This window comes from Bombus bifarius, unplaced genomic scaffold (assembly GCF_011952205.1).
Source record: "Bombus bifarius isolate JDL3187 unplaced genomic scaffold, Bbif_JDL3187 scf7180000007996, whole genome shotgun sequence".
NCBI classification, from domain to species: Eukaryota; Metazoa; Arthropoda; class Insecta; order Hymenoptera; family Apidae; genus Bombus; species Bombus bifarius.
In genome coordinates this window covers 716,826-744,824 of record NW_022884376.1, presented here as the reverse complement: position 1 = coordinate 744,824, position 27,999 = coordinate 716,826, and the positions used below count along the sequence as shown (strand labels likewise).

Here is a 27,999-nt window from a genome sequence, read left to right as displayed (position 1 = left end):
AATAGTAGAATATAACAAAATATCCTTCTTGAATTTATCAGTCCAACTTAATCTTCACGCATAATTACTAATAATACAAAATGAAAACTATTGTCTTTCTTTCGTTATATTACATTATTTATGCACGAATAACCAATATTGTAAAGATTATATTAATGTAATATGATATACCGCTATAGTTATATTGATAAAATATACATACTTAGTTAACATTACTTAACTATTGTCTATTTTCGATATAATATTTAAATTCTCCATAAGCATTGATAATTAACTAAAACAAAGTAAAACCTAGTGTTATATGCAATGTACGAATACAAAATATTACATGTTTTAATGCAGTATGATCATAATATTTACCCAAATCTTATGTTTAGTTGAACCATTTATAATTTGTTCATGTACAAAGATATTATTGATATCTTTATATGATATAATTTCCAATTTGTATAATACCTTTAAGAGTGATTTCAATGGTATTAAGCATAATTTATCACTACCATTTATTATATCATATGTTGCTTTCGACAATATACTAAAAAAGATATTCTCTCTTTGCATTTAATGAATAACAGATATTATCTTTAATAAAATATTTATGATAATTACCTGCCACTTTTTATAAATTCTATTGAATTCTTAGTTCTATCAATTTCTTTAAACTGGACATATATATTGAATGCATATAATAATTTTGCCATATCTATAGTGGTCTCTGATTCAGTAAGTACTTGAATGAATTCATCTACTAACAACCATCCTTCTTCTTGATAATAAAATATATGTATTATTTGTTTGGGTAGTTCTACAAAAATTATTGTGAGATTATTTTCATCAGTATGGAATTTCCATATTTATAACTATTATAAAACATACCAACTGCTCGAAAGAACATTCTACAATTTGCAGACAGACATTTTGGAACGTATATGACTTTTCCAACAGTAAACTCAGTTTTCTTTAAATATGAGTTCTTTGCTCCTACATTATATGCATCAACTTCAAAATCTGATGTATCATCTGGAATAAAATTTTGTATTCTATTTCCTTGTTGATCTTTATTACATATTACTTCTTCTTCGTTATTTTCAGAAACCCAACAAATTTTACTGTAATTATTTGATTCAGTAGTATCTTTCAGCGGTTTGCTCCATACGTCTACCGAACTTATTACTGATTTCTGAGCGTTGTGTGCTTCATTAAGTTCCATTATTGGAGATGAGTTGTGTAATGTATGAGAAGTAAGTGAACAACGTGTTAAATGTTTTTCATCGATATTTGTATTATTTGCTAAGTGAAAATATTCTGAAATATTAACAGGTAATAAGCTAGAAGATCTAGAACTACTGAAATCATAATTTGGAGGAAATATAACATTTTCGTTAATACTTCTACAATTCAAATTTTCTTCTGATATAACAAAACCATTACTTTGTACACACGACAGTTGATTAAAATTGGAGATACCATTTGCCTGGACTGGCTCCTGTTTGTATATTTCCTTAACAAACTGTAAATCATCATCAATAAAAGATTTCTTGGATGACGAAAAACATTGATTCTCCATTTCTTTCTGGTGAGCACTACGTTCTGTAGATTGACCACTGATAATGCTTTTGGATGTTGCGTTAATATTATCATCCACATTCCAGTTATGATTAAAAGGTTTTACATTTTCTGTAAATAAATTATTTTTAACATTGTTTGTGTTTTCCAGAAAGTCAGAAACATAATATTGATGATTAAATAATCTATTCTTAAGATCGTCCAAATTTCGATTTGTATTGGAGTTATCATTCTCAAAAGTTATCAAATCATGTTCGCCATGATTTTTATTTAAAATATATAATAAATCATTAGAATGAGAACATTTTTCCTCTTCTGAATCAAGTATTTGTAATTTACCTGCTAAACTAAGTCTGAAAGGATTTGTTTCTTTGAAAGACGTTCCATTATGCATAGAATGTTCTATAGGTGTTGAAAGATTAGTACTTGTAAAACATTTGTTACTAAATTTTCCAAATCCTGGAGAAACACATGATGTTACTGACATCTGTTGATTTAGCAAAGATTGATTTATTGCATTAGTATCATTACTTCCAGATATTAAAGAATTATAATTCACTGTATTCAAATTTCTATCTTCATCCTGAATGTAATTATTTTGAGAAGAGTCAATATGAGTATGAATTCTATCATAAAAATTACTAGTTAATGGCTGCTTATTTATAGCAGCAGGTGCAACATATTCCACGGGGCAGTCAACATTTTCGTTTATAGCAGTTTTTTTTTCGGTATGAACATTTCCATTTGAAGAAATATTTTCATATGCACTTTCAGTGTTTACATGTAAGGGATTTACAAATATTGGCATTTGTTTATTAATATTCAAAAGTACGCTTTTTATCATATTTAGTGTACTTTTATCGTATGTTGAACTGTTATTCTTTAGAGAGCTTTTTATTACTTCATAAAGAAGTAAACGAAGTGTTGCGTTTATTTGCGTTAAGTGTTGTATTTGCATTTGCAAATTTTCATTCCATAATTCCATAAACTTTTGTGAGCTTCTGTCATTATTAACTTGACCATAAGGAGTTTCAACTTGTAAAAATGGATTAGTATTGCTTTTATTAAAAGTTGAATTGCTTTGAAAAATTTGATCTTGAATGTTTTTTTCCGCTAGCAATATCTCTTGTTCATCAAATAGTGTACATTCTGATGAAGGCTTAATGAACATATCATTTAAGACACTTTGTGGCGATACCAAGGGCACATCAGTAGCATTTTCAGATAATTTTTCGTTATTGCCATTATATATGTCAGTCTCCTTTTCATAACATTGTTCAGGCATAAATATTAAATTCTCTTCCACATAAAGCAACAGATTACTCATATCAACACTATTTTCCTAATTAAAAAAGAATAAAAGATATATCAAATAATATTATATCCTACGTATTTAACTAGTAATATGTGCATACTCTTTAAATTGATTAGTTTGGGAAAAATTATCACTTTATGAGATTGTTATGTATTATGTAAGAATATTATAAAACTATTGGTATATAGTAAAATGTAGACGGTTGATTTTTTGTCTAAAAGTTTTTATTACATAAGTAACAAATAAACACATGATACAAGACTTGTAATAACATAAAGGTCGTATTTTTCCCAAAAAACAGAAAAGCCAATTTGTTTTGATTAACATGTAAAAATACACTGTAATTAAGCAATTACAGTAAACAAATATATAGCAGTATTATATAATAAAAACAATATATTGATTATACATGATATCTAAGAGAAAAGAACAAAGTTAAAAATGAGCATGAATTGTAAAAATCAGAAATTTTTAATTCTTTTGGGCATGAAGTTAAGTACTTGTGTTATTTATATGAACGATCTTTTTGCAATAACTTCGCTTTATTTAACATTTCCATTAATGTTCTCGCTTTGCCTTGTGATTTATAATTTAGATTAGATATACATTCATTACGTCTCTCTGAATTGTTTTCAGAATGTATTACGGGTATATGACTTTCAACTTTGATACTTTTATTTGTCAAGTCTTCCATTTTATCCTCCTGATTACTGATTCTATCTGAATACATAACTTCATAAGTATCACCTTCTATATTTGTATAAGTTTTTATACAATTCCCATCCTCAATTGAATTTGAATCTTTTATTTCTGCTGTACTTAAACGTGACTCAAATTCATTGTCACTGAATTTATTTTGAGTACTCCCATCAATCACACTTTTCAGAAGATTAGAAAGGTCAGCATATGGTATATGTACATCCCATTGTTCTTCTTCTTCATCACATTCTATATCAACATCATTAAAAACCGGTATGTCAGACTTTTCAATTACTGTGTTAGATTTTATTAATTCTTCGACTGATACCACTTCTGTTTGTCTAGTTTCTTCGCTCAATAATGATTTTTCCATTGATCTTACTGATTCCTTTACTTCTACATTCAACGATGATTCTTCTGAACAATTAATATTTTTTATTAAATCTGATTTTTCTGTTGTTGTTGATTGCTGTGATGATGTTGGTACCAGGGCCAGATTTTCTAGGTTATCTGCAAATGTGGATATTTCTTCTTTCTCATATACTTCCGAATTGTTGATCGTAGGTTTAAAGAATTCCTGTGAGTTTGAATTTATTGCTTCTGTTTTAACAGAACATTCAACATCAATCTCTGACCGAAATTCATTTAATGTACTTTCATGAATGTTTGTATTGCTTTCATATTTTTTACATTCAATGTCAATTTCTGACCAAGATCCATTTGATGTACATTCATGAATGTTTGTATCATTTGCATACTTTTTACATTTATTATTTAACATTTCTACTAATGTTCTCGGTTTACCTTGTGATTTATAATTTAGATCAGACATATATTTATTATTTCTCTCTGAATTTTTTTCAGAATGTATTACGGGTATATGACTTTCAAATTTGATACTTTTATTTGTCAAGTCTTCCATTTTATCCTCCTGATTACTGATTCTATCTGAATATATAACTTCATGAGTATCACTTTCTGTATTTTCATAAGTTTCTATACAATTTCCATCCTCAATTGAATTTGAATCGTTTATTTCTGCTGTACTTAAATGTGAGTCAAATTCATTATCACAGAATTTAATTTGAGCGCTCTCATTAAACGTAGTTTTAGGAAGATTAGAAAGCTCAGCATGTGATATATATGCATCCAATTGTTGTTCTCCTTTGTTAGATTCTGTATTAACATCATTAAAAACTGGTATGTTGGACGTTTCAATTACTGTGTTAGATTGTATTAATTCTTCGACTGATACCACTCCTGTTTGTCTAGTTTCCTCACTCAATAATGATTTTTTCATTGATCCTTCTGACTTTTTTATTTCTATATTCATTGATTCTACTGATTCTTTTACTTCTACATTCAATGATGATTCTTCTGAACAATTAATATTTTCTATCAAATGTGATTTTTCTGTTGTTGTTGATTGCTGTGATGATGTTGATACCAGGGTCAGATCTTCTAGGTTATTTGCAGATTTGGATATTTCTTCTTTCTCATATACTTCCGAATTGTTGATCATAGGTTTAAAGAATTCCTGTGTGTTTGAATTTATTGCTTCTGTTTTAACAGAACATTCAACATCAATCTCTCGCCAAGATTCATTTGATGTACTTTCATGAATGTTCGTATTGCTTTCATACTTTTTACATTTATTATCATTATTATTATTATTACCATCAATATTACAATGAAATGATGTAGATTCTGTTAATGTGCTTAAATCGTCCGAATCTAAACTTGAATTGTCATTTGATATATCTTTTATTGATGATAATTTCTCCAATAATTTTTGCTTGGAAGTAATGGTTTTCGTACAAATGTAATCATTTTGTTCATAATTTTCTAAAGCAATTAAACTAGTATCGTTTTCAATACTAGTGTTGTTAGTTTTCTGTGATGAACTTATAGGTTGCGTATCTTTTACATTTCTAGATGCATCATATAATTTTTCGTCTGTCAACATCCCTAATATTTTTTGTGATATAGCAATTATTACATTATCTTTTATGCGCTTTTTACGTCTTTCAATATTTTCTAAAATTAATGGAGATACATTTGACATTTTAGCAATATTTCCAGTTGATGACCAGTGTATATCTTTATCATGCAAAGCAGAATAAGAGCTATTATATACTACATTCAAGAAACAATTCTCAGCTAATGGTACATTACTTTGTTTCCTAATAGATGTTTCACGAGATATTTCCGATTCACTTTTTTGTGTTATATAGTTCTTTTCTCGCAATGCATTTTTCAAAATAATAGACCAATTTATGTTCTTTGTTATACATACTTCATGTGCATCAGTAAAATTTTTCGCTTCACTAATATATACTTCGTCTTCTGATTCTTGAATATCAAAATGATTAGCATATTGTTTAGGAATATCGTTACACTCTTTTAAAATATTACATTCATTATCTAAAGTTTTACTATTTTTTCTGTCATTAGCAAAAAGATCAATAGACAAAGTATCAGATATAGTGTTATTATGTTCCATATTATTATGACATGATATGACAGACTTTTCGTACGATTTTTGTTCAATGGGTTGATTTAATACAGAACTTGAATCTAAACATTTTTTATTTGCTATAGTCTCACAAATTTTATTATTACTATTATCATTATTATTATCATTATTAATTTTGGTAGAATCAATAGATTTTAATTTAAGATGTAATAACATTTTGTATAAAGATTCTGTTTTTCTTGGATGTTTCTTTTCAGGATTTGTGACAGAACTATATTGTTCAGGAATATTGGTATGCTCTTTCAAAATATTACATTCATTATCTAAAGTTTTACTATTTTTTTTGTCATTAGCAGAAAGATTAATAGACGAAGTATCAGATGTAGTGTTATTATGTTCCATATTATTATGACATGATATGACAGACTTTTCGTACGATTTTTGTTCAATGGGTTGATTTAATACAGAACTTGAATCTAAACATTTTTTATTTGCTATAGTCTCACAAATTTGATTATTACTATTATCATTATTATCATTATTAATTCTGGTAGAATCAATAGATTTTAATTTAAGATTTAATAACATTTTGTATAAAGATTCCGTTTTTCTTGGATGTTTCTTTTCAGGATTTGTGACAGAACTATATTGTTCAGGAATATTGGTATGCTCTTTCAAAATATTACATTCATTATCTAAAGTTTTACTATTTTTTTTGTCATTAGCAGAAAGATTAATAGACGAAGTACCAGATGTAGTGTTATTATGTTCCATATTATTATGACATGATATGACAGACTTTTCGTACGATTTTTGTTCAATGGGTTGATTTAATACAGAACTTGAATCTAAACATTTTTTATTTGCTATGGTCTCACAAATTTGATTATTACTACTAACACTATTATCATTATTAATTTTGGTAGAATCAATAGATTTTAATTTAAGATGTAATAACATTTTGTATAAGGATCCTGTTTTTCTTGGATGTTTCTTTTCGGGATTTGTGACAGAACCATGCATTTTTTCAATTAAAAAATCATTTTTAGAGGAATTAGTCGATTCAAAATATTCTGATCTTTTGCTCTTTCCTCGATGTGAAATCAATTTATTATAGGAATCTTCTTTATTACTATTTACTTCATTAAAATTACTACTGTGTGATAAGCCTATGTCAGAATCTGGATTATGTACTATTTTATTTCCAGAATTTTTGGACAATTTTTCCTTTACTTTATGAATGTCGTTAAATTTTTGTCGTTTAGAACGCTCTTGACACTCTAAGTAATAACAAACTGGAAAATTCCGTTTTTTAATACAAACCATTTTTCCATATTCTGCTAGCTTTTGCTCCACTAACCAATCACTAATGTGCACATCTTCATCTTCTAATGTGTCAGTCAAATTTACCATCATTGAATTATCCTGTAATAAGAAGTCCCATGATATTCATAATTATTTTAAAACAAATTTAATTAAAATATAGATCACAAAAAATAGATACTTGAATTTTTTAAATATTTTTACCTCCTTATTAATTGTTGCAATTGTTGCAACTAAAGGTATATCAGATGTTCTTAGTGCAAAATGATGAGTAGCACTACGGGACCATTTAGATCCTGTACATGGCCTAGTATTAATTAAACCACATGGTATTGCCTGTGCTGGCAGGATGGAAAACCTTTTATGTAAGTAATATACTGCATCGGGAGAATATGTTTTCAGTGTTCCATAGTCATAAAACATTACCTGTAATAAATTAGTATAAATAATAGTTATTACATTAAATACAAATAATATGTCAATATATCATAGGAATAATAGAGAAACAACAGTAGGTATATGTTTAAACTGAACATACTACTTATACTTACAGTCACTTGAAAATCTGGTTTCACAGCCTTAATTATACCCCTATGCCATATTCCATTGTATACACATGCACAATTCAAACCTTTTTCTAGTACAAGTAGTGGAATTGCATATTGTTCATATTGCACTGTATAAAACTTACTGTAGAACACGATTATTAATATAAATATTATGAATTATAATTGTCTAACTATAGTTATAATAATTGTTTAGTGTAATTATACATACTGTAAATCATCCATGAACATTTTAAATGTCTTTTGTTTTTTACGAAGTTGTATCCAAAAGAATGAAGGTGTGAAGACTTCTACAACAATAACTTCTATAAAAGGTTCTTCATTCTGTTCTAAATCTGCAACGTTTATGCAACCTACATAGTCTCCAATACTCATTACATTATCTGGTATTAACTTCTTACATGTATCGAGCGACTAAGAATAAAATGTTACGAAATTAATGTTATTTAATTTTTGTAAATAGTTAATAAAATTCTTAAATCATTGAAACAAAGAATCTTTACCACTGATGCTGGAACTGCTTCTTCATTACTTGATTCATAAATATCATACAACTGTGCAACATTATTAGCTTCATGTTTCTTTGTTAGTTTATTTGAAGGTATTTCCCTCTTTGCATAATAAAGCATGAAATCTCCTGTGTCACCAGGTTGAATGCAATGAAAGATTTCAGGTAACTGTGATGCAAATTCTCTAACGCTATTAAAACCAAGTTCTGCATAATTCAAAGAAACTTTATATTCTTCTAAATATTTTTCTGGTAGATCAGCACACCAAATCCCGTCAGAGTGGTTTTGAATAAGCTTTTCCAAACGAAATTTAATTCTTTCATTTATAAGTATTTCAATATCTTTCTTATCTAAAACGTTTTCTTTAGCTTTCATTATATCATCATCAAATTTCGTTTTAATATCATTACTATGTTGCGTTTCTTGGTATTTAGTTTCCTTTATGAAACTAGATGTAGATGTGGTCTTTGTATCTGACTTTGTGTAATCAGGTTTAGATGTACGATTGAGATGTGTAACCTCAGGGACATCTTCACAATCTAACATATCATCTGAATCTTCATTTCCAGCAGCAGTGATAATTGGCAATTTGGATTTAGAGTGGGACATATCATTGCGGCCTTTTAAATTATTAAAATTCTTAACTTTAGATCGGTTTGGATAAACCTTATTATTTGTTTGAAAAATTCTATGTGATAATTCTTGTAACTGTTCTTCCATTTCTTTCATAGTAATTTTCACAAAAGGCATGCGTGAATGAATTTCTTGAAGTATATAATCCTTATTTAAGCCATTAGGTTTATCTTTAACTAAACTGACTACCTTGCTTAATATCTCAGCTGGTATACGAATTTTATTAGGAGCAGTTGTAGGAAAATAGTGATTTGGTTTATGTGTTTTTCTTCCAACTGAAGGTTTCTGAGTTTTTTGGCCGGCTATTAATTTACTAACGTGTTTGGATTTCTCTGATGCAATACCACGTATAATAATTGTGCTATCTCTATGTTCTATTTGTACTGTTTTTGACATACTATGTAGAAAACTTAATAAAGAGTTGTATCCTAAATCTTTCCATGGTATATGTTCACCCTCTAACTCATAATAATCATTATTTAGCTGCTTTAAAGTACATCCTCCTTTACGTGTAATTAATAATGCTAATATTGTAGTTTGAGTGTTTTCACGCTTTTGTAAATCCACTTGCATTTTTTTATCAAATATTAATCTATAAATATTATTCTCTACAAATAAATTAAATAATTAATTGGAATATATAATAATTTTAATTTTTTAATGCAAACCGAAGAATTGTAAGCAAACTGGACAGTAAATGATTTCTTTTAGTTATAATACCTGCTTAATATAATAATTGTTTTAGACTTAAATATTTATAACGTACCAAGTTCCTTTACTGTGATCTCGAAGTATAAATTTGAGTTATACCGTAAAAAATTTTAAATTCACTCGACCTATCGGTAATTGGTATAATCTTAAACGTGAGCAACGAACAAATAACCTATCTGTAACACATGTATATAATTAGGAGGTGTAGTAGAAAAATTTAAAACTTTATGCTTTCTTTATTTGCCGCGCGAACTATCGACCTATCTGCTACTCCTAGAGATACGGTATCATAATCGAAATTTTAAATTAATTATTAGCTTAAATAATAATAATTTTAATTCCAAATTTACAACCTAATATATATCTTTAATTTTTAAATTAATAGAAATATGTCATGAAATTATATATTATAAGTATTCTGATATCATATATGTATATATGATCTATATTATTTGGAAACTGGCTTGCAAGATCAAATCCGAGTTATATTATTAAATATCATAAATATAATATCATTCAAATAAGATAATTTTAAATTACCAAAATAATACGATACAACAAGGTATACATAAATAATATGTAAATTATTTTACACAAATTTACATGAAAAGCACATACTGCTTTTTTATTGCTATTCAAAGTTTACGTCGGTACGTAAATATTTACATAAGTCATGTAAGGATAACCATAATGATAATATAGTTATGAAACGTTCCATTAACAATATAGAAAGTAATTTCATTAGGGATCAATTAATACTTGACAAAGCTTATAATCGAAAACCGCAAACAACAACCTCGCGCATAAAGTCCCGAACCATAACATAATTCACTAAATTTTCTTATAAAAGATATTCATAAAATGTTGAATCAGACAAATAATATGTAATACACGTTTACACATGTATATATAGATTTAATAAATTAATTCGTAAATTGATATTTGAAACCTAGATAAATTATTTATGAATTATGAAAAAGGATATTGAATAGAATAATGAAAAAGAAACAATCATATAAGAAAATATGAAAGTTAGATTGAAGGTTATGAAATGCAAAAAAGCTCTTCAAAGCATATAAATTGTAATAAGCGAAAAAATCTGAAATCATATTTATAAATCCAGCATGATGATTGGTTGTTACCGAAAGTGTACGTATCGAAAGAACTCTCTTCTATTTATAAATAAAACACCTACATCACTCAAATATTTCAACTATAGGAATTATAAGTTTATTGTATAATCATCGAATGACGTGAAAATAAAAAACAACATAATTTTTTGCTCGAGTTTGAGTATTGAATGTAAATTCATTATATCAATCTTAATGAGTCATATAAGTAGCTATTATTCGTCTACATGTAGCTTTTTATTGCTTGTTTTTTAGAATTTCAACAAATACATAATTATTTAACATCTGAGAAATAAACTCTGATATAAGGTTTAAATATTGAGAACAAAGTTTGCACTCTGTACATAGTTGCGAGCTGCAAGGCACTTGTGTTTTATCTCACCAAAAAATCGACAATCGTTAGCCCGTGGTTCGCCCTGAATCAATTTCGGCAGTAGGTAGCAAACCTCGTGCTCGTGGCCAGTCGTAGGTGTGCCTTGTATTTTCGCAATCTGTAGATAATACAAAGCTAAAAGAGTAGCTTTGTTAAAAAATAAGCTATGTGTTTGTGATTAATGCATAAAAGGCGTGGCTTCCTCATAATATCCTACAGTAGTTGAAAATCTTTAGAACTACGTAAGATAGTGCAGAAAAGTGTAATACTAATTTCGCTGGTGTAGTATAAAGAAAATATTAGGTATAGTATTCGCCCTTTCTCGCCATAAAAGATGGCACCTTCGTGTTTCGAGGTGATCCTAGTCGGTCTCTTTCTTCTGATACCTGTATTATATGAAGTGAGCAGAACCTTTCGTTATTACCTCAAGTTTTTTCTCTATTATGGAATTGCAATGCTGAATTCATTAATCCTCCTCCCGATTGTGGTCTTTCGACCGAAGAACGTGAAAAACTATTTGTTAGTAATTACACCAATTTTGAAAATATGAATGTTATCTATCTTGTTATATTTCTATGTTCCGTTCTCTTGTTTTTCTATTTAATTATGTTCTATTGCTTATATTTTCGTTCTGATTAATTTTGTTCAAACTAATAGGACAAATTTATTGAACGATGGTGATATAGCATATGGATAACAATCCCGATACAGCGATGACGTTTTTTTAAATAACTTGGAATTCTCACCCCAGAAATGCCACATAAATGCGTAAATTTAGATTGGAAAATAATGTGAATTGTAAAATTAATTTTTTTAAGTAATATATAATAATATCGTTTGTAAACATAAAATAAAATTTTTATTTTTATTGTTAAATTTGCAAAAATATGTGTAAAGTTTATTTATTGAAATGTATTCTTTAATAAAATAACATGTAAACATTTTAATTAACATTGTATTGAAGTTTTAGTTTTATTATAATCACTCATTTATTCTGTACATAATTTTTATTATATTTGTATTTGATTCTTTAACATATATTTATATAATATTATATAGTAATGAACAATCTAATAAAAAAAGATAATTAGAATGATTTATAAAAATGAGAGTTATATATATATATATATATATACACACACACACACGTATGTATATATATATATGTGTGTATGTATGTATATATATATACATATATATATGTTTATATGTATATATGTACATATACAAATATATATGCTACATTTTTTACAAATTAAAAACTAATCCACCATTTGTCAATAATTTTGTTACTAACATAATAGACCTTGCATTAATTATACAAATTATTAATATTTTATTAATTCAAAAAAATATATGAAATATAATTTTAGATTAGGATCGGCTGTGTTTTCTATTTGTGCTCACCTTATCGGACTACGTTGGGAATTAAGGGGGACTGAACATTTAGAGAAGGAAAGGGCATGTATAATAGTATCAAATCATCAAAGTTCTTTAGATGTACTGGGAATGTACCAAGTATGGCCAATAATGCAAAAGTGCACAGTTATAGCAAAAAAACAGATTTTTTATGCATGGCCATTTGGTTTAGTTGCTTGGCTTTGTGGATTGATATTTATAGATAAAATGCAGTCAGATAAAGCCCGTTCAATTTTAAATAGTGCTGCAGTCTATCTCAAGGAAGACAAGGTAATTTGATTTATATAATATATATAATATATTATATTATATAGAAATTTCTGCAAAAGGTAATATTCAGTTTCCTAGATACTTATTTTTCCATGCTTTTTATGTAGATTAAGTTATGGATATTTCCTGAGGGCACTAGGCGCAACACTGGACAAATTCATTCATTTAAAAAAGGTGCCTTTCATGTTGCAATCAATGCTCAGTTACCTATATTACCTGTTGTATTTTCGTCTTATTATTTTCTATCTTCTAAAGAAAAGAGATTCGATGCCGGTAAGACTTTTTTATGTATAAATATTTATATTTATTTCAATACAAAACATTATGCAATAATCTAATTGATGATATGAAGGTCGAGTTATTATAACAACATTACCACCAATATCTACAGAAGGATTAACTTCAGCTGATGTTGAAGATTTAATAGAAAAGACACGAAATGCAATGATGGAAGTTTTTCATGCCACTAGTCATGAAGTGCAATCAAATATTTCTTCCTAGAGTACAGTAATTATTTCATGGTAAATTAATAGTTTTCTTATTATTCACATCTTGATTACAATTTAGTCTTAACTTGTAAACCAAAGACTTGTTTTTAATATTTTTATCAAGGATTTCATCAAGAATTTATTGCACGTAGCGAATGTGTGCTACAGTTAGATAGGGGCAGATAATATTAATTATTAATTTCAATTCATATTTTACTTCCCTGTTTTAAATTTCTTTACAAACCCAAGATTTTAATTCTAATCGTATATATATATATATATATATATATATATTTTGATAAATACATATATATATATTTCATTTATACATTTATATTTACAATAATTTTATATTATTAACTTTTTTATTTTTAATGAATCACCTAACCATTTATATAATGGTCTTTGATATAATAAATACATGTAAATCGTAATGCATTCTTAAACAAGATTTTATACATGTATAAAACAGATGTTAATTTCTTTTGCTTGAAAAAAATAATAGAACAGTTTCTATAAAGATGGAGATGTTTGGGTGGAAAATATAATTTTAATTTTGTAAATGATCCGGATAGTTCAACTAGATAGAGAAGTTATTTACAAAATGAAAAAAGAACTAAATTAAAATTTTACGTGCGTTTTATAAAATTACATGAAATATATTTTATTCATAAAATTTTATAGAAATTTTTAAGTATCTATTTCATATTTTCATCCATTCATGTGCAATGCTGCAAGCGATTCAATGTGTGTGTATGTGTGTATGAATAAGTAAAATTATTTATTTATACTTCTATACCCTTTTTAAATAAAATTTTGTAAAACACTGTTTTGTTCATTATAAAAACAGATGATAATCATGAAAGCACGCAATACCACAAATATGACACTGGAAAAGCGTTTCCTGTTAGTATGGTAAAAATATTCATGCTATGTGATATTATTTTTATTTGTAATTAAATATACTAATGAATGTTAGTTAACACTGATAAAGAAATTCAAACTATTAACGTTAGCTGTATAACTTTCTCTTAAAATTACTATGTATTCCTATAATTTATAAGTAATTAAATCCAATGTTCCAATATTACATAACATGAATTTTTTAACATTAGTTATATTGAATTCTTGTAATTTTAGATTGGAAATATTACATAATAATCTTGTTTATAAGCTTGTGACCTTTTATTGTTAGAAATATAAATGTATAAAAGATAACAAGAATATTATTTCAAAATATAAATAAATAAAGGGCGCATGTGGTATTTTATTTGTTGACAGTATTATAATTTACATGTTAAAAAAGCACTAATATTTATGAATTTTATTTTAGAAAAGAATTGTACACACATGTGCTATGTACAAATCAACATGTTACATATAACTTATGTATTTCATATAATATATGTGTTTTCTTTCACTTAATGTATATACTTTTTTTTTTACGTGGGAATTCCTCATGGACACCCCGCTGCTGTTCTGGGAGAAGCGGCGGGGTGGTGTCGGACTCTTACCGACTAAAACCCCACGGTGGCCTATCTAACGTTTAACAGGAGTGCCCCCGGACCCCTTTCGAATTGCTGCCGGAGCACTCTTGTGTCCCCTTCCAAGCTGAGGGAGCCACCCCTCAGGTCTAATCTGAGCGCTAAGAGGGACCACACCTTTTAACGCCACCTCCTGGACACTTAATGTATATACTAATCACTCATCCTTATGAATCTTTATTCCTACAGTATTATTGAATATTATTTGAAAAATACAACATTAACATAGTTGGATTCTAAAATTCTTTTCAGGTGTACAGTTATGTTTGCGAAAAACATCAATTACAACATTTATAAAAAATGGAAACTTCTAAATACATCACTACATAAATTTATCATAATTACTGTAAAAGGAATTAGTGAAACCATTTACATTTTTTTTTATAATCCTTTTTTATTGAATTAATAATATATATAATTAATAATATACAGAAGTAAATTGGCTTACGGTGTGTAAATAAGGAATAGAAATATTTCGGAAATGTATGGTATATACTATTACCATTGTTGTAAGAAAACAAAATACATTAATTCTTAATAATCCATATAATCGAACTTTTTATTTGATTCGAAATACATTAATTTGAAAATTTATGAAATATTTATGCATTTATACAATAGGCTTGTTATGCAACGAAACCAATGAATATCTGAAGTCACAATACATAACAATGAAAAAACAGACAATTGTTACAGCACTTTTACATTTTAATGTTTTACATAATACAATTTAATTTTGTACATTAATAACCTAAAAAAATAATAAACCTAAGTATTTATAGACATGAAATTAAGAATAGTCTGACAATCCTGCTGCTTTCTTCTCTTGAGTTTCTGTCCAAGCTTTGGCTATTGTCTTTTTTATTTCGTCATCTCCTTCTTGATACATCTTCTTCATTAAATTCATCAAACTAGTGCTGGGGTCACCATCTTCACTTATATCTGGAGCTGAAGATGTCTTTGATTCCTTGATTCTTTTTTCTACACTTGTTACATGTGACCAATGTTTCGCAACCTTTTTGATAAGGGATACTATCACCATATCAGCCTTGGTTCTAACACTACTCTTGTCTGTATCAATATCTTCGCATAAATTATTAATTGTTAAACTATAATTTTTATTGTTCAATCCAAGAATATGGAGATCAAAAGATTTCTCAGTAAAGTTACAAGTCACAGCTTCTTTAGCCAACTGATGCACATCTTTCAATGTGACGTATAATTTTACTGTCGTATTTGTTTGATCCCAACCATAGTTATTAAGTTTAACTTCATAACACTTTTGAGAAGAGTTAGACACTGCAACAGCAGGCTTTGTCTGAGATATTTGATTTTCTTCTATCAATCTTGCTAACTCTGTTTGCAACTTCCTAATTTCAAGACTGAGAACATCTTTGCTTTTTTGACGATTAGCTTTTTGAAGTAAATTGTTAAATTCTTCAATGTCCAATTTTAACTGTAAAACAAAATACAGTTGTTCCATGTATTGATTATGTTCAATAAAATTTCCTTTGAACAATTCTATTTAGGACAATCACTATTAATTTCGTAAAAAATTCACATGATTAACTTCTACTATAATTTCGATGTACATACATACATACATACATACATGCGGATAGCACGCTCTAATATTTTACTATACCGGAATTGTATTTCTCTATAGTCACATATACGATAATTGTTTTGTTGTACAAAAAGCATTATATTTTTCTTATCATTGATGATATAAAAAGTAATTTGAAAAATTAAAAAATTGCTTACCTCGTCAGCCTTTGTCGACATTTCTTCCTTCAAAATTAGCGACAAATAGAATTTCTAAACTTTTAATGGTAAGAAAAAAGAAAGTTAACACTCACTCGATTATCCTATTGATAATGACGTTAAAATCGTATAATTCAATGTTTCTTGACTATAACACCTCGTTCGTTACAAATTTGTCTCGACTGTTGAGAATCGACGAATCGACTGCAAACTACACACTGTACACTCAGTAGAAATTTCTGGAGAGTTCAAAACTTTTCTATAATATGTAGGAAAATTTCTTTTTACCTTGAATAATATTACAGATATTTTCTAAAGAAAAACACATGTTTTTAAGCAAGATAGTTAAACTTTTTTAGAACCTTTTAGTAAAACTGAAAATTTTTTTACTAATAAAATATTGATTCAATGTTAAGTAAAATTTATAATTAGTATAATATATAATATATCTAATATTCAGAATTTTTGAAGAAGTATAGGATATTTGTTTCTATTTGTTTTTTAACATATAAGCACAAATTAAATCAATTTAGTTTATCAATAGATGAATGATGATCGATTAATATTCTTCTTCTAACCTTTAACCTAAAATCTGTATTTGAAATATTATAATTCTTGCATTACGAAGGGGATATTTTTAAATTTCACGAAGAGATCATATGAAAATATTTTGATAGAATTTTGTAATAATAGAATAAGAAATTATAAGTTTATGCTATTTCTTATACGGTTTACTAAATGCATCTTTAATACTGCGTTGTGATTGGTTCATTTGAAATTCAACTGAATCTTTGTCGGGGCTGTAAACTGTTTTTCTATAGGAATTATATTTAATTGATAAAATGGATCATTTTCATCCAGTGGATGCATCACATTCAGAGACGAACTCAGAATGTACGAAAACTGTTCATAAACGACGATCTTCTATTTTTCAAAGTCGTACAATTACATTTAACGAATATGAAGGTTAGTTAATTTATTCTATTTTTTGTACGGAACTTTACAATATTTAAAAAATATTAATAACATATCATTTCAGTAAGATTTCACACAATAATAAATTATCGGGAAAATTAATTTTTAATCGACCATGCATTTTAATAAATGATATTTTACAATTGAAGGTACACAATGTGTAGAAGATGGAAAAACTGTTGATGCTGAAGATGGAATAAAATGCGTATCTAAAATATCGCCAGAAAAACCTATAGATTTAGAAGAATATATAATTAATTTAAGAAATGAAAGAAAAGAATGGATAGAGACATTAAAGCAAAGGAAAGTACAACGAAAAAATCTTGCAAAGCAAAAATTATATTCAGAGGATCGAGGACAAATTTTAGATTTGAATGTTTTAGCAGAATATGAGAAAGCCTTTGTTACAGCCCGGCCAAATTATCAACATATTTACAGAAATTATAAAAAGCTGTCAGATATAGTTGCAAAGACATTAGTATTGTATAATCTAACTTACAAATTAAATCGAAGATTTGTTCGGCAAATGGAAAGAAGACTGTGTAAAGTTAATGACAAAATTATTGAGATGTTAGGCTCATGACATTAGAAATACCATTGCATATTGTAAATAATTTTTAACGCAAGATTAATTATTGACATAATGCAAATGTATAATTCTTTAACCTCAGTAGATATTAAAATAAATACAATGATACATAAAATAAATAAATAAATAAATGTACATATATTCACATTCTAAACAAGAATAAATAACTGGACAAATAAGAATATCGTTTACTACTTAAATACTCAAAGTATAAAAATTTTATCTTGGTACGAGAGATTTATGGTGCAACCATTAAAATGACAATAGGATCATATGTGTATTGAAGTAAACATTTGTTTTATCACATTGACATAATTAATGTTTTAAATAATTTAAAATAGAATATAGAAACCAATAGAGCTGTCATCTATGCAAATGAAAACTTTTCCGTCTCGCCGCTTTTCTTTCTTTCTGAGATAGATATTCTTTTCTTGATATGCTATTGTGTAATTCCAATATATGATTTATTTTTCTGACAATTTCTTCAGCTGTCATCGAATCGGCTTCAAATTCATGGTTTTTAAACGATGCTGATTGATGCAAAGAATGCAACTGTCCAGAGGGTACTGTGAAAAGATGATATTTCTTAGCATTATGTCCGTTTCTTGGGCAATTTGTTTACGTTACATAAAATGTTTAAACTAGACCAACCTAAAATATTTTCGGAAGTAGACGTGTGTGGTGTATAAACTAACGTAAAAATTGTTTTCGTTCCCTTTGTTTCTGTCACTTCGCACCAGGCAATATTGTCTATTTGATAACTAACAGCTCTTTGCCTATTCCAAAAGCGTCCTGCACCTTTCCCTGTTATTATTGGATTGATTTCAATTTTTTCACCAGATATTCCTAGATATATTTCAGTCTTTGTCCTGACTTTATTAATTATGTATACCCTATATAAAATGTTACATATTACTTGCAAGTTATTTTATGATTCTAATAAATAAGAAATACCTGTACGACTGATACAACGGAGCTTCCATAGCAGTCGTATGTCCTTCCATTTTTGCTAAATCTTCAGCAACTTCTTCTTCTTCGTTTTGACCTTCTAGAAAATCTTCCTCGTTAGTTAATTCAACCCAATTAAACACGTTGTGTCGCGCCCTATCGCTGGGTTTCATTTCGGCAAGACCTAACGTTGTGAATTCAAATTTAGATATCGTTTCCCTAGGATCCAAGCACGGTAAATCCCAGTCAACTTCTCCATCATCTTCAGTAAAATATAAGCCGTATCTTGTGATATCATCCCTGAAAACATCAAAGAATCAGCGTAGTTTGTATTGGTTAAATATAAACCGAACAACACAAACTACTACAGAATTCATTAGTGTAATTACTTTAAAGGGTGATCTGGATGTTCATTCGCATATTTATAGCAAATTAATCCAATAAATTCTAGCACTTTTGCCGTAGCAAGTACAAGTATATGAATGGGATACGTTCTTTGATTTTTAGGTAACATACACATAAATATCCTGTACTTTCTTATAGGAATATCTACTTGTGCCTGCAATAAAATTCATATAAGCGGTATCGTCGAGCAGCAATTTCATTAAAATTTGCAAAATTTATTAACACATACGCTGCCGTCAAACTTGGCGTATTCTATAAATGGATTTTGTGGTACATTTGGACACTTTTCAAGTTGTTCAGACAAGAGAGAATATCTTTTAGTTTGGCCAGTCTTTTTACGAAAATCCTTCCTTTGAAATAATTCTGTTTGTTGAGTAACAGGTATAACAGAATCATTTCTCCACTTTACACTGACTTTAGCAGCCTTTTCCCTTTCAAGATCCATTTTCTCTAATCTTTGCGCGGTATTAGTGCGTTCTCTGTGACTGTATTCCATATCTATATCAATATTAAAATCACAGATCTAAAGTATATATATTTATGTCAAACAAATTTCAGATATTTTTGCTTTCTGGTTATAAAATCAAGTAGCGTCATCTTTTATAGAAAAAATACTTTTTATTTTTTCTCTTTTTTAAATTTACCCATTTGTATGTCATAGGATTCTGCGAGAGCATCTAGATCTTCGTCGTCGCTTTCTTCCATGCCAGGATAACATTGTAACATTCCATTGGATCTTAGTTGTTTAGGTATATCTTCTCCAAGCATCACCATTTCACATTGACCTTTTAGAAACATCAGAGAAGGAAGTTTACAGTTCATTTTTAACCTAAATAGAATATACTATGTACCTGTATTGTCGGTTGATAAAAAACTATCTCTAATATGTGATAAAAGCCAATGTTCGTTATCGTAGAACGCCATTTGTTTATCTTAGATACTTTCGAAGCATGAAAAGATTATTTCCAAAATTCCGTTTTACAGTTGCCCAAATGATTTCTTCTTCCATCACTTTGTATGTGTAAACAGCCTGTTTAAGCAACCGCCGACAGGTGGCAGCACATTCTTTTATAAATAAGAATAAGAGTATAAAGATTGCCACGAAAATATTTGAAAATAACTTTGAATAGAATAGGTACTGCAAGAAAATATTAGCTACCGCGTGGTTTATCCAGTTAAATTTGTAAATGTTGTACAAACTTAACTGCCAAAGATACGGTATTCGATATTCTTGAAAAATGTTATATATTATCTTATTCACCCTACTTTTCTCTTTCTACTATATTATTTTCTTTTACATTTCGCCACGAGTAGGTACATCGGAGAAAGAAAAAAAAAAGCGGTAGGAAATAGAAGAGGAGAAAGACTGCAACAGTCTTAATTTCGAACACGAAACCAGAATAGAACGTTTAGCCCGAGGATAGAGAAGGAAATATTCAGAATATCAGATGGAAGAAAGGGTACGATTAGAAAAAGTATAAAGGGAAATGTGCCAGAGGAAAAATGACAAAAAAGAAGAGGCAAGGAGACGAACCCGCGAATTAAACGGCCCGCTGGTGATTTTTCATCTACGAAACGTTCGATTACTTGAAAATCTTGAAAAGCTGGACAAAAAATGGATATAGTCGATAACGACATAAGTGTTTCTAAGATCACGAAACATTTCCAACGATCATCGTCTGTATCGTCGATCGAACATTATATCATCTACGAAGAAACAATCCACGCATATTCCATTGGTAGTCTCTCAGTTTTCTCTTCTTTCGTTTGATACAACAAATTTGTAAATTAATCCACATCTAAGAAGAACATTCTTTCGCAATAGACGTCTACGTGGAGTAGCATAAACGTATCGAACGTCGAACTATACATATGGTGGAAGCGTCAACGGTCGTTTCTAGCCATCGACTACGTAAGTAAGTAAATACATATGTCCAAGTGGCAGGGTTTTAGGAGTCCTAAAGCAACGCGAAGAATCGTTGTCCTCGTCGTGGCGATTCTCGCCTGTATCCTCCAGGTCGCGAGCGTAGAAACTGCAGTGTGTACGTAATAACCATGTTGCAGTACAAAGCCGACAATTAACCGTACTGGCAGCGAGCGTCATTTGTCATCCTCTACGTTACTGCCACGGAAAATATCACCGAGATTTTCCAGTAAAATATTACTCGAGGATTAACGCGATAACTCTCCGAGGGATGGTGGTCAGTCGTGTTAAATACTAGAAATACGATTCCGGATGCCAGACGCCGCTAATTATTGGCTGAAAAAGCGCGTTATATTCGTAAAGAAAAGCAATCGATTATTTGTTCCATACTTGCTATGAGAGTTGCGTAATTGAAAGTGAGAGTTAATATGTACGTTTGTCGTTTGCGATTATTTCAATTACGCGATAAAGCGTAATCGTTGAGGCGGATAAAATGCAGACGGAATAAGATTCGAAATTTTAAGCGCAATCGATAATCGCTGAAGCAGTCCGATGAAACCGAAGTATAAAACTGGAATCGGTGATGTTGCTTTTTCTGCGTTTCCTTCTCAACGCGAACGTTTCTTCGTTGAACGTTAGCTAACCAACGAAAGAGCCGCTTACGGGAAAGCGTTTCTCGTTGATCGCGATCAGGGATGAAACGCGAACAAGCACCGTTCCTTTTAATCGCTATTGTATCTCGAGAAAAACGGGCAGGGAGAATTGCCTCGAAGTAACAGGGAAAATTGTCCGAACGCAACGAGGATGGAAACAATAGGTAAGATGATTTAATCGATACAAGATATTTCAGAATTTCTTTTCTTAAACCGGAAAACTATAGAACACTCGGTCTCTTTCCACGCGAGTAATATTAAAGTGGCGGGAAAGCTACGAAATGCGACATTGCAGCGAATACCTGAACATGTTTCATGGAAGAAAACGAACCGGTGCAAAAGGAGGAGTTACGCGTACCTTAGTCGTCCGATGACGTGCGCAGAAGAAAACGGGCCGTCTTACATTATGTATATATAGATGCGACGCGTACGAACGTCGCAATCTCGATATTACGATTTTCGAGTGTCGTGTCGTACGAGTATCGCGCGATGCTTTTACAAATATCTATGTAACTCGTGGATATCGATATGTACATATACATTCTATTCTATTAGACGAATATAGTATAAAAGACAGCCTAGACGAGAAACCGTCGTTGGCGTTGAAATTAAGACCGAAGCTTTTTGATAAAATAACGATGATCATTTTTTAATTCGAAAAGTTTCGAGTCAGTTCCGTTCGCGATGCGCGTGGAAGAAAACGCGGCGAATGCAAATGCGCGTTACGACGAATGGCAAAATGTGTTCGAAAATAACGAAAAATGATTGTCGTATAAGGCACGATTGCTGGGAGGAAGAAGCGAGAAGAAGCAACGGAGATAAATTATATACGATATACATACATTCTGGCATATAAGTACAACGAAAAAAGGAGAAACGAGAAGAGCAATAGGAAGGAAAGAAAAGGAGGGGGGGGGAGGAGAGGAAGGAGGAGAAAAGCTGGAAAAAGCCAGAGGCTGCAAAACGGTTGAATAGGAAACAATATGCAACGCTACCAACTTAGCAGGAGAAACCAGCCAGCTACGAGCACCACCCCGTTTACTACGCCTCGGGGCTATTTGCAATTGTTCTTTCTCTTTCTCTATCGTTCCCGGTCCGTCTCCGTCTACCTTTCGCCACCTGATCTTCTTCTTCGTTTCGCGGAGAGAATCATTCCCTGTTTCCCCTCTTTTTACTTGTACCTTCTCCTACAGATCTCTGTTTATCAATCCTTCTTGCTCTCTGTAAGTCTCGTCTTCTTTCCTCGTGTCTGGCGTGCTCTCTTTGTCGTCGCGTTCCGCGCCTCTGTGTCCTGCTCTTTCTGTCTTCGCCGTTTGTTCCTGTTCCTGTCCCTCTGGCTCGCTCCGTAATAACGGAACTCCCATTCAAAGTACAATAGCTGGTCATAAATTATCCTCGAAAACGGTAGCGTTAGATCCTACTGGATTCACCCTTTATACAAACCGAGCGCACGCTCGCTTAATTGAGCATCCTCGATAACGCGATACGATTTCGTATATCCCTGCTAAATTTTCAACGTGCACTTGGGAAATTACCGAAACGCGAGCAATGGCCGAGCGCGATACGACGGTAGGCCTGCCGATTTTCCAAAGTAAATTTCTTTTTCCGCGCGCTCGCACTCGTTTCTACTCGTTGATATTCTTCTCTATCGTTAGCCCGGACTCAGCTGTGTGCTGCGGCGTTTCGTCGTTTTGCGAAAAAAGGCAGCAGAGAGTAGGAGAAAAAGAAACGAGAATTTGCACGAATCGAGGAAAGTTTAACCGAACGGAACCTTAGGGAAGAAGGACGAGGACGAGCTTGGACCGATTTCGAAGGATCAGCAGCCGGTGATACATAGGAGATTAAGGCGCGCATCGAATTTCTAGCTAATTACAAACAGCGATTCTAATTGCTTCGACTATAGTTCGACGATACGAGTAAAACCGATAAGTCGCAGCGAACGAGACATCGATTTTCTCGTTTCCGATCTGACGGTACGAGCGTTCAATGTTAAAGCATCGGCAGCGTGCCTATTCTGTTCGAACCGTTAAGCGGCGATTTTTCCGATCGCTGCGGCAAAATGTGTCGAGCGAGGCTTTTCGGAGTACCGCTCCTTTAAAACGGATTTCAATCGGTTTTTGATTCGTTCGAATAGAAACGACGCTCCAGGTGTATATCATTTTTCAATCAATTTCATAGCGTTTCTTCTTTACCGCGACCACTGTTCGTCCTTGCTTCTATTTAATTTTATTTCTGATTTTAATCAGTTTTTGAAACAAAAAAAAAAAAAAGAATGCTACCACTCTTGTTACCCTGGTCTAACGACATCGTTGCTTTTATTACGAACTTTGCTCGGAATGACGTCGCGACCGCGTTATCGTTTATCGGCGCTGTCTTGTGGCAAATCCCGTTTTTCAACGCGGTTTTCAAAGTTTCAGTGCCAACGAACGCATTTCGTCGATCTATTATTCCGCGTTGGAACGACAAGCCAGCAGTCGCGGCCGGACGAAAGAAACGTAAATGAAATTCGTGTTTGCGCGGAAACTTCCCGATCGAATACCAGTTAAATTCTTACGAAGGAGTCGTCAGAACACACTGTTTTCTGTTCTTCTTCCTCTTCTACGAATCGCTCGCTCTCCAACCGGCCCGTTCTATCTCGAATCCTTGCCGCGCTCTTTATCCTTAACAAATCCTCGTCGATGAGAATCGACTTTAATCGTTAGCACCCTGGTGTTTGTTACCGAAAACCAGAAATCTCCAATGTCGAAACGCACCAGACAGAAGACAATAGTAAGAGGAGAGAGCGGAGAAGTCGAACGACCGTGATCGATAGAAAAGGAAAAGCGGAAGAAAAACAGAGAAAAGGAAGGAAGCGTGTCTTCGAACGATGTGTAAGCGATCTTCTTTCCTGTCACGATCGTCTCTGACAGGCAATTTAATGTTCCAAGAGTAATCTCAATCTTGTTTAATATTTTGCCACATCGAACCAGACACCATACTGTTTCGCGAGATTGCAAGCAACGCTCTTCTCTCGAATATCAACTACTCGCGATAGGGCGAAAGATCGTTGGCGCGAGAAAGAGGAAAGTTAAGGCAGATACGAACCATCTCCTTAAAAAGTTTATCCACCAACGGCAAATCTCCGGTAAGTTTACCGAGGAACTTTCGACCGAGCGCTCCTCCACCGGCCGGCTAGCGTTTCCTGGAAAGTGTTTTCGGGTAGACAGCCAAATCGCTCGCAATCAGAGTCCCCTACTGTTTTCGATTACTCCTTATTATCTCTCACCTCCTTGGCTTCTGGCCGGGCGATCTCGAGGCCGAGAAGCTGCCTTTTGTTCGCACGCTTCGTAACGCTAATTCGCTCCGTGTACTATCGTAAATTTCAGCACGGCCAAGAAACTGGGGACGCGCACTATCGCCGAGATCTCGTTAACCGTTTCTTCGAGCTCACGGTTCTTTCCTTTCAGAAAAAAAGCATAATTCCAGGTTTCTCGCTCGCAAAGCCGGTCACGTTTAAGTCGTACGTCAAACGAAATACCCTTTGATCCTCTCGTTAACTCGGTAGATGAGTTTGCCCGATCCTGCAAAGGATAACAAAAAAGAAAGTGCCTAGAAGAGGAAGCTTTTACATGCGCCTGTCGTACTTCTTTGCTAAGCTAATACAAGTTTTATAACGATCTCGATATCGTCGTTAAGATCGCGCGCAAGCCACTCGAAAATACGCCAGATTCGAGAGCATCGTGGCGTCGGAATTAAACATTGTAAGAACTTTGCGAATCTTTCGAGCGAGGCGCCATTCGTCGATCGCTTTCGCTTGCGAAAGAAGAAGCTAGTTTCTCTTCTCGAGTATTCGTCTCGTAAGCCTATGCTCGTTCTTTCGAACGTTTGCTCCGATCGTTCTTTTCAACCGATTTTGTTTTTCTCTACTTTCTTTCTTTCTCTGTTACGGAACGTGCCATCTTCGTTCCATCGCGTTGCAACATTGTGACGCAGCCTCTTCCTAAACTCCGTCTTCTCCTCGTGTTTCTTGTCGAGTCTCTGTTTCCCGAAACATCGAAAAAGCACTTTAAATAGGTTGTTTTGCACTTTTCAAGAAATCTGGACGGAAGAAGAAGAGGAAGGAGAAGACGAGGAAATAAAAGCGCGTCGATTTGTCGTATGGCTCGATAAAGCGAAGCAAAGTAAAAGAGACGGATTTCTGTGATTTATTCGTTCGTTTCTCCAGTAAGCGTATGCCAAGCAGGAGCTTAGGATTCACCGGTTACCGGTTAATAAATTGGGGCCGACTGTCACGAAGGATAGGTGCAGGAGAAATCAAGAGGATAAGCGAGCCACGACTTAATTCGCTGCTAACACGCCGTTAAATCTTAACGACTCGAAGCAAGAGCCAAGATTTTGTCCCTCCTAAACTCTCTGACGCAGTCTGTGTCTGAGAGTACCGCTTTACCGCTTCCCATGCTCCCTGCCTCGCATTTTCCTATCCTGTATTTGCCTCTGCCCCCTTCAAATTCACCTAATCTCGTCAACCTCCGAAACAGTTACCGCGTTACCCTTCCATTTCTCTTCCTTGCCATCGTTCTCGTTTCGCTTCGCTTTTCCCTGTAAGTGGATTAGGAATCAAACACTTGGACGCGATCGTTCTTTACGTGTTTTCGTCCTACCAAGGCGAAAATTTATACGTTCGCATCGTACTTTGCTATTCTCCGCTTCTATTTTTCGAAAGCTCGTCGAAGTTAAGTTAAAGTACGAAATAAATAAAAGAAGATAAAATAAGAGGAAAAAAAAAATAGTTAAGTATCGTTAGAGAGACACGTTTCGAGTTAATCTGTTGTAGCGTCGATTTTCCGGTAATCGGGTAAATCGAACTCTTCTTCCGACGGCTGATTCCGGGCGTCGTAACTCGACCGATCGATAAAACTCGTTTCTTTACGAAAAATAGTATTTTTCAGATTATGCTGGAATAAAGATAAAAAATTCTGTTCGGATTTGTAGAGTATCGAGAGGAAAATTCGTCCGAGTATGTAAATGACACGTAAAAGACATTATACTCTACTTACGATCGAGATCTTCGATCTTTCGATCGACGTCCTTTGCCTCGTGCTTACGTTCGATAGCCCGCAACGCAGTTACGCGAATCGTTTCGTCTCGATCGACGGTGGATGCAAAGAACTGTATGGAAAGAGATTGCCCAGGGGGAATTAACGAAGGGACTGGACCGTTGAAAAACACGAAAGCGCCTTTAACTCGTGCCGCCTGTGTGTGTCTTTCACCGATCCGACGCCATTACACGAGAAATTGGAAATCAAGTATTCGATTCTGACGGTAAGCAAATTTCTATAGCGGAACAAAGTGTTCCTGCTTGTTGTTCGCGACGGTGCGCCGCGAGAGAAAAAAGAGCTGCCTCGCTTAGGGGAAACGTTCGACCGACATATTCAATGGAGGCGTGCGATTAAAATGCGCATAACGAATCCACGTTAATTACGCGTTATGTGAAAAAACCGGGCCATTATTATTGGCCCCCTTTTACGTATTTTTATCTCTGCGAGTTTTCACTTACATTTGTCGCAAAGCAACTGTACGATCGTTGAATCGAGTTATCGCGTAACGCGCGTTTCGAGACGTCGCTGGAACTTTTCATTAAGTAACGTCTTTTTACGCTCACCGACGATTTTCAACGTATCTTTGGAGCGAATATGAAAAATATAGTCCGCGTGGAATTTCTCAAATCGTCGGCTGAGTC

General features: G+C 32.0%; 5 protein-coding genes and 1 long non-coding RNA gene across 14 annotated transcripts; 3 read left to right on the top strand and 3 right to left on the bottom strand.

Annotated features, from left to right (window-relative positions):
• Positions 1–20: 20 nt before the first annotated feature.
• LOC117206143 (uncharacterized protein MAL13P1.304-like) lies at positions 21–10,684 on the bottom strand. 8 transcript variants are annotated; one of them, XM_033445216.1, is made up of 12 exons: positions 9,853–10,167; positions 8,449–9,663; positions 8,157–8,359; positions 7,931–8,069; positions 7,584–7,805; positions 7,380–7,481; positions 1,906–2,908; positions 1,432–1,677; positions 877–1,305; positions 610–805; positions 361–535; positions 21–274 (listed from the first exon to the last, which is right to left on the bottom strand). In XM_033445216.1, the coding sequence occupies exons 2-12, from the start codon at positions 9,658–9,660 to the stop codon at positions 221–223; spliced, it is 3,981 nt and encodes a 1,326-aa protein (XP_033301107.1). In that variant the 5' UTR covers positions 9,661–9,663; positions 9,853–10,167; the 3' UTR covers positions 21–220. The 8 variants fall into 8 exon arrangements, with proteins under 8 accessions (XP_033301107.1, XP_033301109.1, XP_033301108.1 ...); XM_033445218.1 differs by having other exon boundaries at positions 877–1,020; XM_033445217.1 differs by having other exon boundaries at positions 1,468–1,677.
• On the top strand, positions 614–1,043 carry LOC117206148. Its single transcript, XR_004487340.1, has 2 exons — positions 614–723; positions 804–1,043. It is a non-coding gene; the product is annotated as an uncharacterized LOC117206148 (long non-coding RNA).
• Positions 10,685–11,379: 695 nt separating the features above from the next.
• Positions 11,380–13,683, top strand: LOC117206145 (1-acyl-sn-glycerol-3-phosphate acyltransferase alpha). 2 transcript variants are annotated; one of them, XM_033445223.1, is made up of 4 exons: positions 11,380–11,397; positions 12,675–12,990; positions 13,098–13,263; positions 13,343–13,683. In XM_033445223.1, the coding sequence occupies exons 2-4, from the start codon at positions 12,811–12,813 to the stop codon at positions 13,489–13,491; spliced, it is 495 nt and encodes a 164-aa protein (XP_033301114.1). In that variant the 5' UTR covers positions 11,380–11,397; positions 12,675–12,810; the 3' UTR covers positions 13,492–13,683. The 2 variants fall into 2 exon arrangements, with proteins under 2 accessions (XP_033301114.1, XP_033301113.1); XM_033445222.1 differs by lacking the exon at positions 11,380–11,397 and adding an exon at positions 11,400–11,820.
• Positions 13,684–15,560: 1,877 nt separating this feature from the next.
• LOC117205939 (calcyclin-binding protein) lies at positions 15,561–17,108 on the bottom strand. Its single transcript, XM_033444803.1, has 2 exons — positions 16,787–17,108; positions 15,561–16,478 (listed from the first exon to the last, which is right to left on the bottom strand). Exons 1-2 carry the CDS (start codon positions 16,805–16,807, stop codon positions 15,813–15,815), a joined length of 687 nt encoding a protein of 228 aa, XP_033300694.1. The 5' UTR covers positions 16,808–17,108; the 3' UTR covers positions 15,561–15,812.
• Positions 17,109–17,471: 363 nt separating this feature from the next.
• Positions 17,472–18,648, top strand: LOC117205941. Its single transcript, XM_033444804.1, has 2 exons — positions 17,472–17,752; positions 17,911–18,648. Exons 1-2 carry the CDS (start codon positions 17,629–17,631, stop codon positions 18,342–18,344), a joined length of 558 nt encoding a protein of 185 aa, XP_033300695.1. The 5' UTR covers positions 17,472–17,628; the 3' UTR covers positions 18,345–18,648.
• A 65-nt stretch (positions 18,649–18,713) lies between these two features.
• LOC117205938 (target of rapamycin complex 2 subunit MAPKAP1) lies at positions 18,714–20,726 on the bottom strand. The gene is made up of 7 exons (XM_033444802.1): positions 20,555–20,726; positions 20,348–20,488; positions 19,933–20,201; positions 19,688–19,857; positions 19,305–19,598; positions 19,002–19,243; positions 18,714–18,916 (listed from the first exon to the last, which is right to left on the bottom strand). The coding sequence occupies exons 1-7, from the start codon at positions 20,625–20,627 to the stop codon at positions 18,714–18,716; spliced, it is 1,392 nt and encodes a 463-aa protein (XP_033300693.1). The 5' UTR covers positions 20,628–20,726.
• Between the last annotated feature and the right edge of the window lie 7,273 nt (positions 20,727–27,999).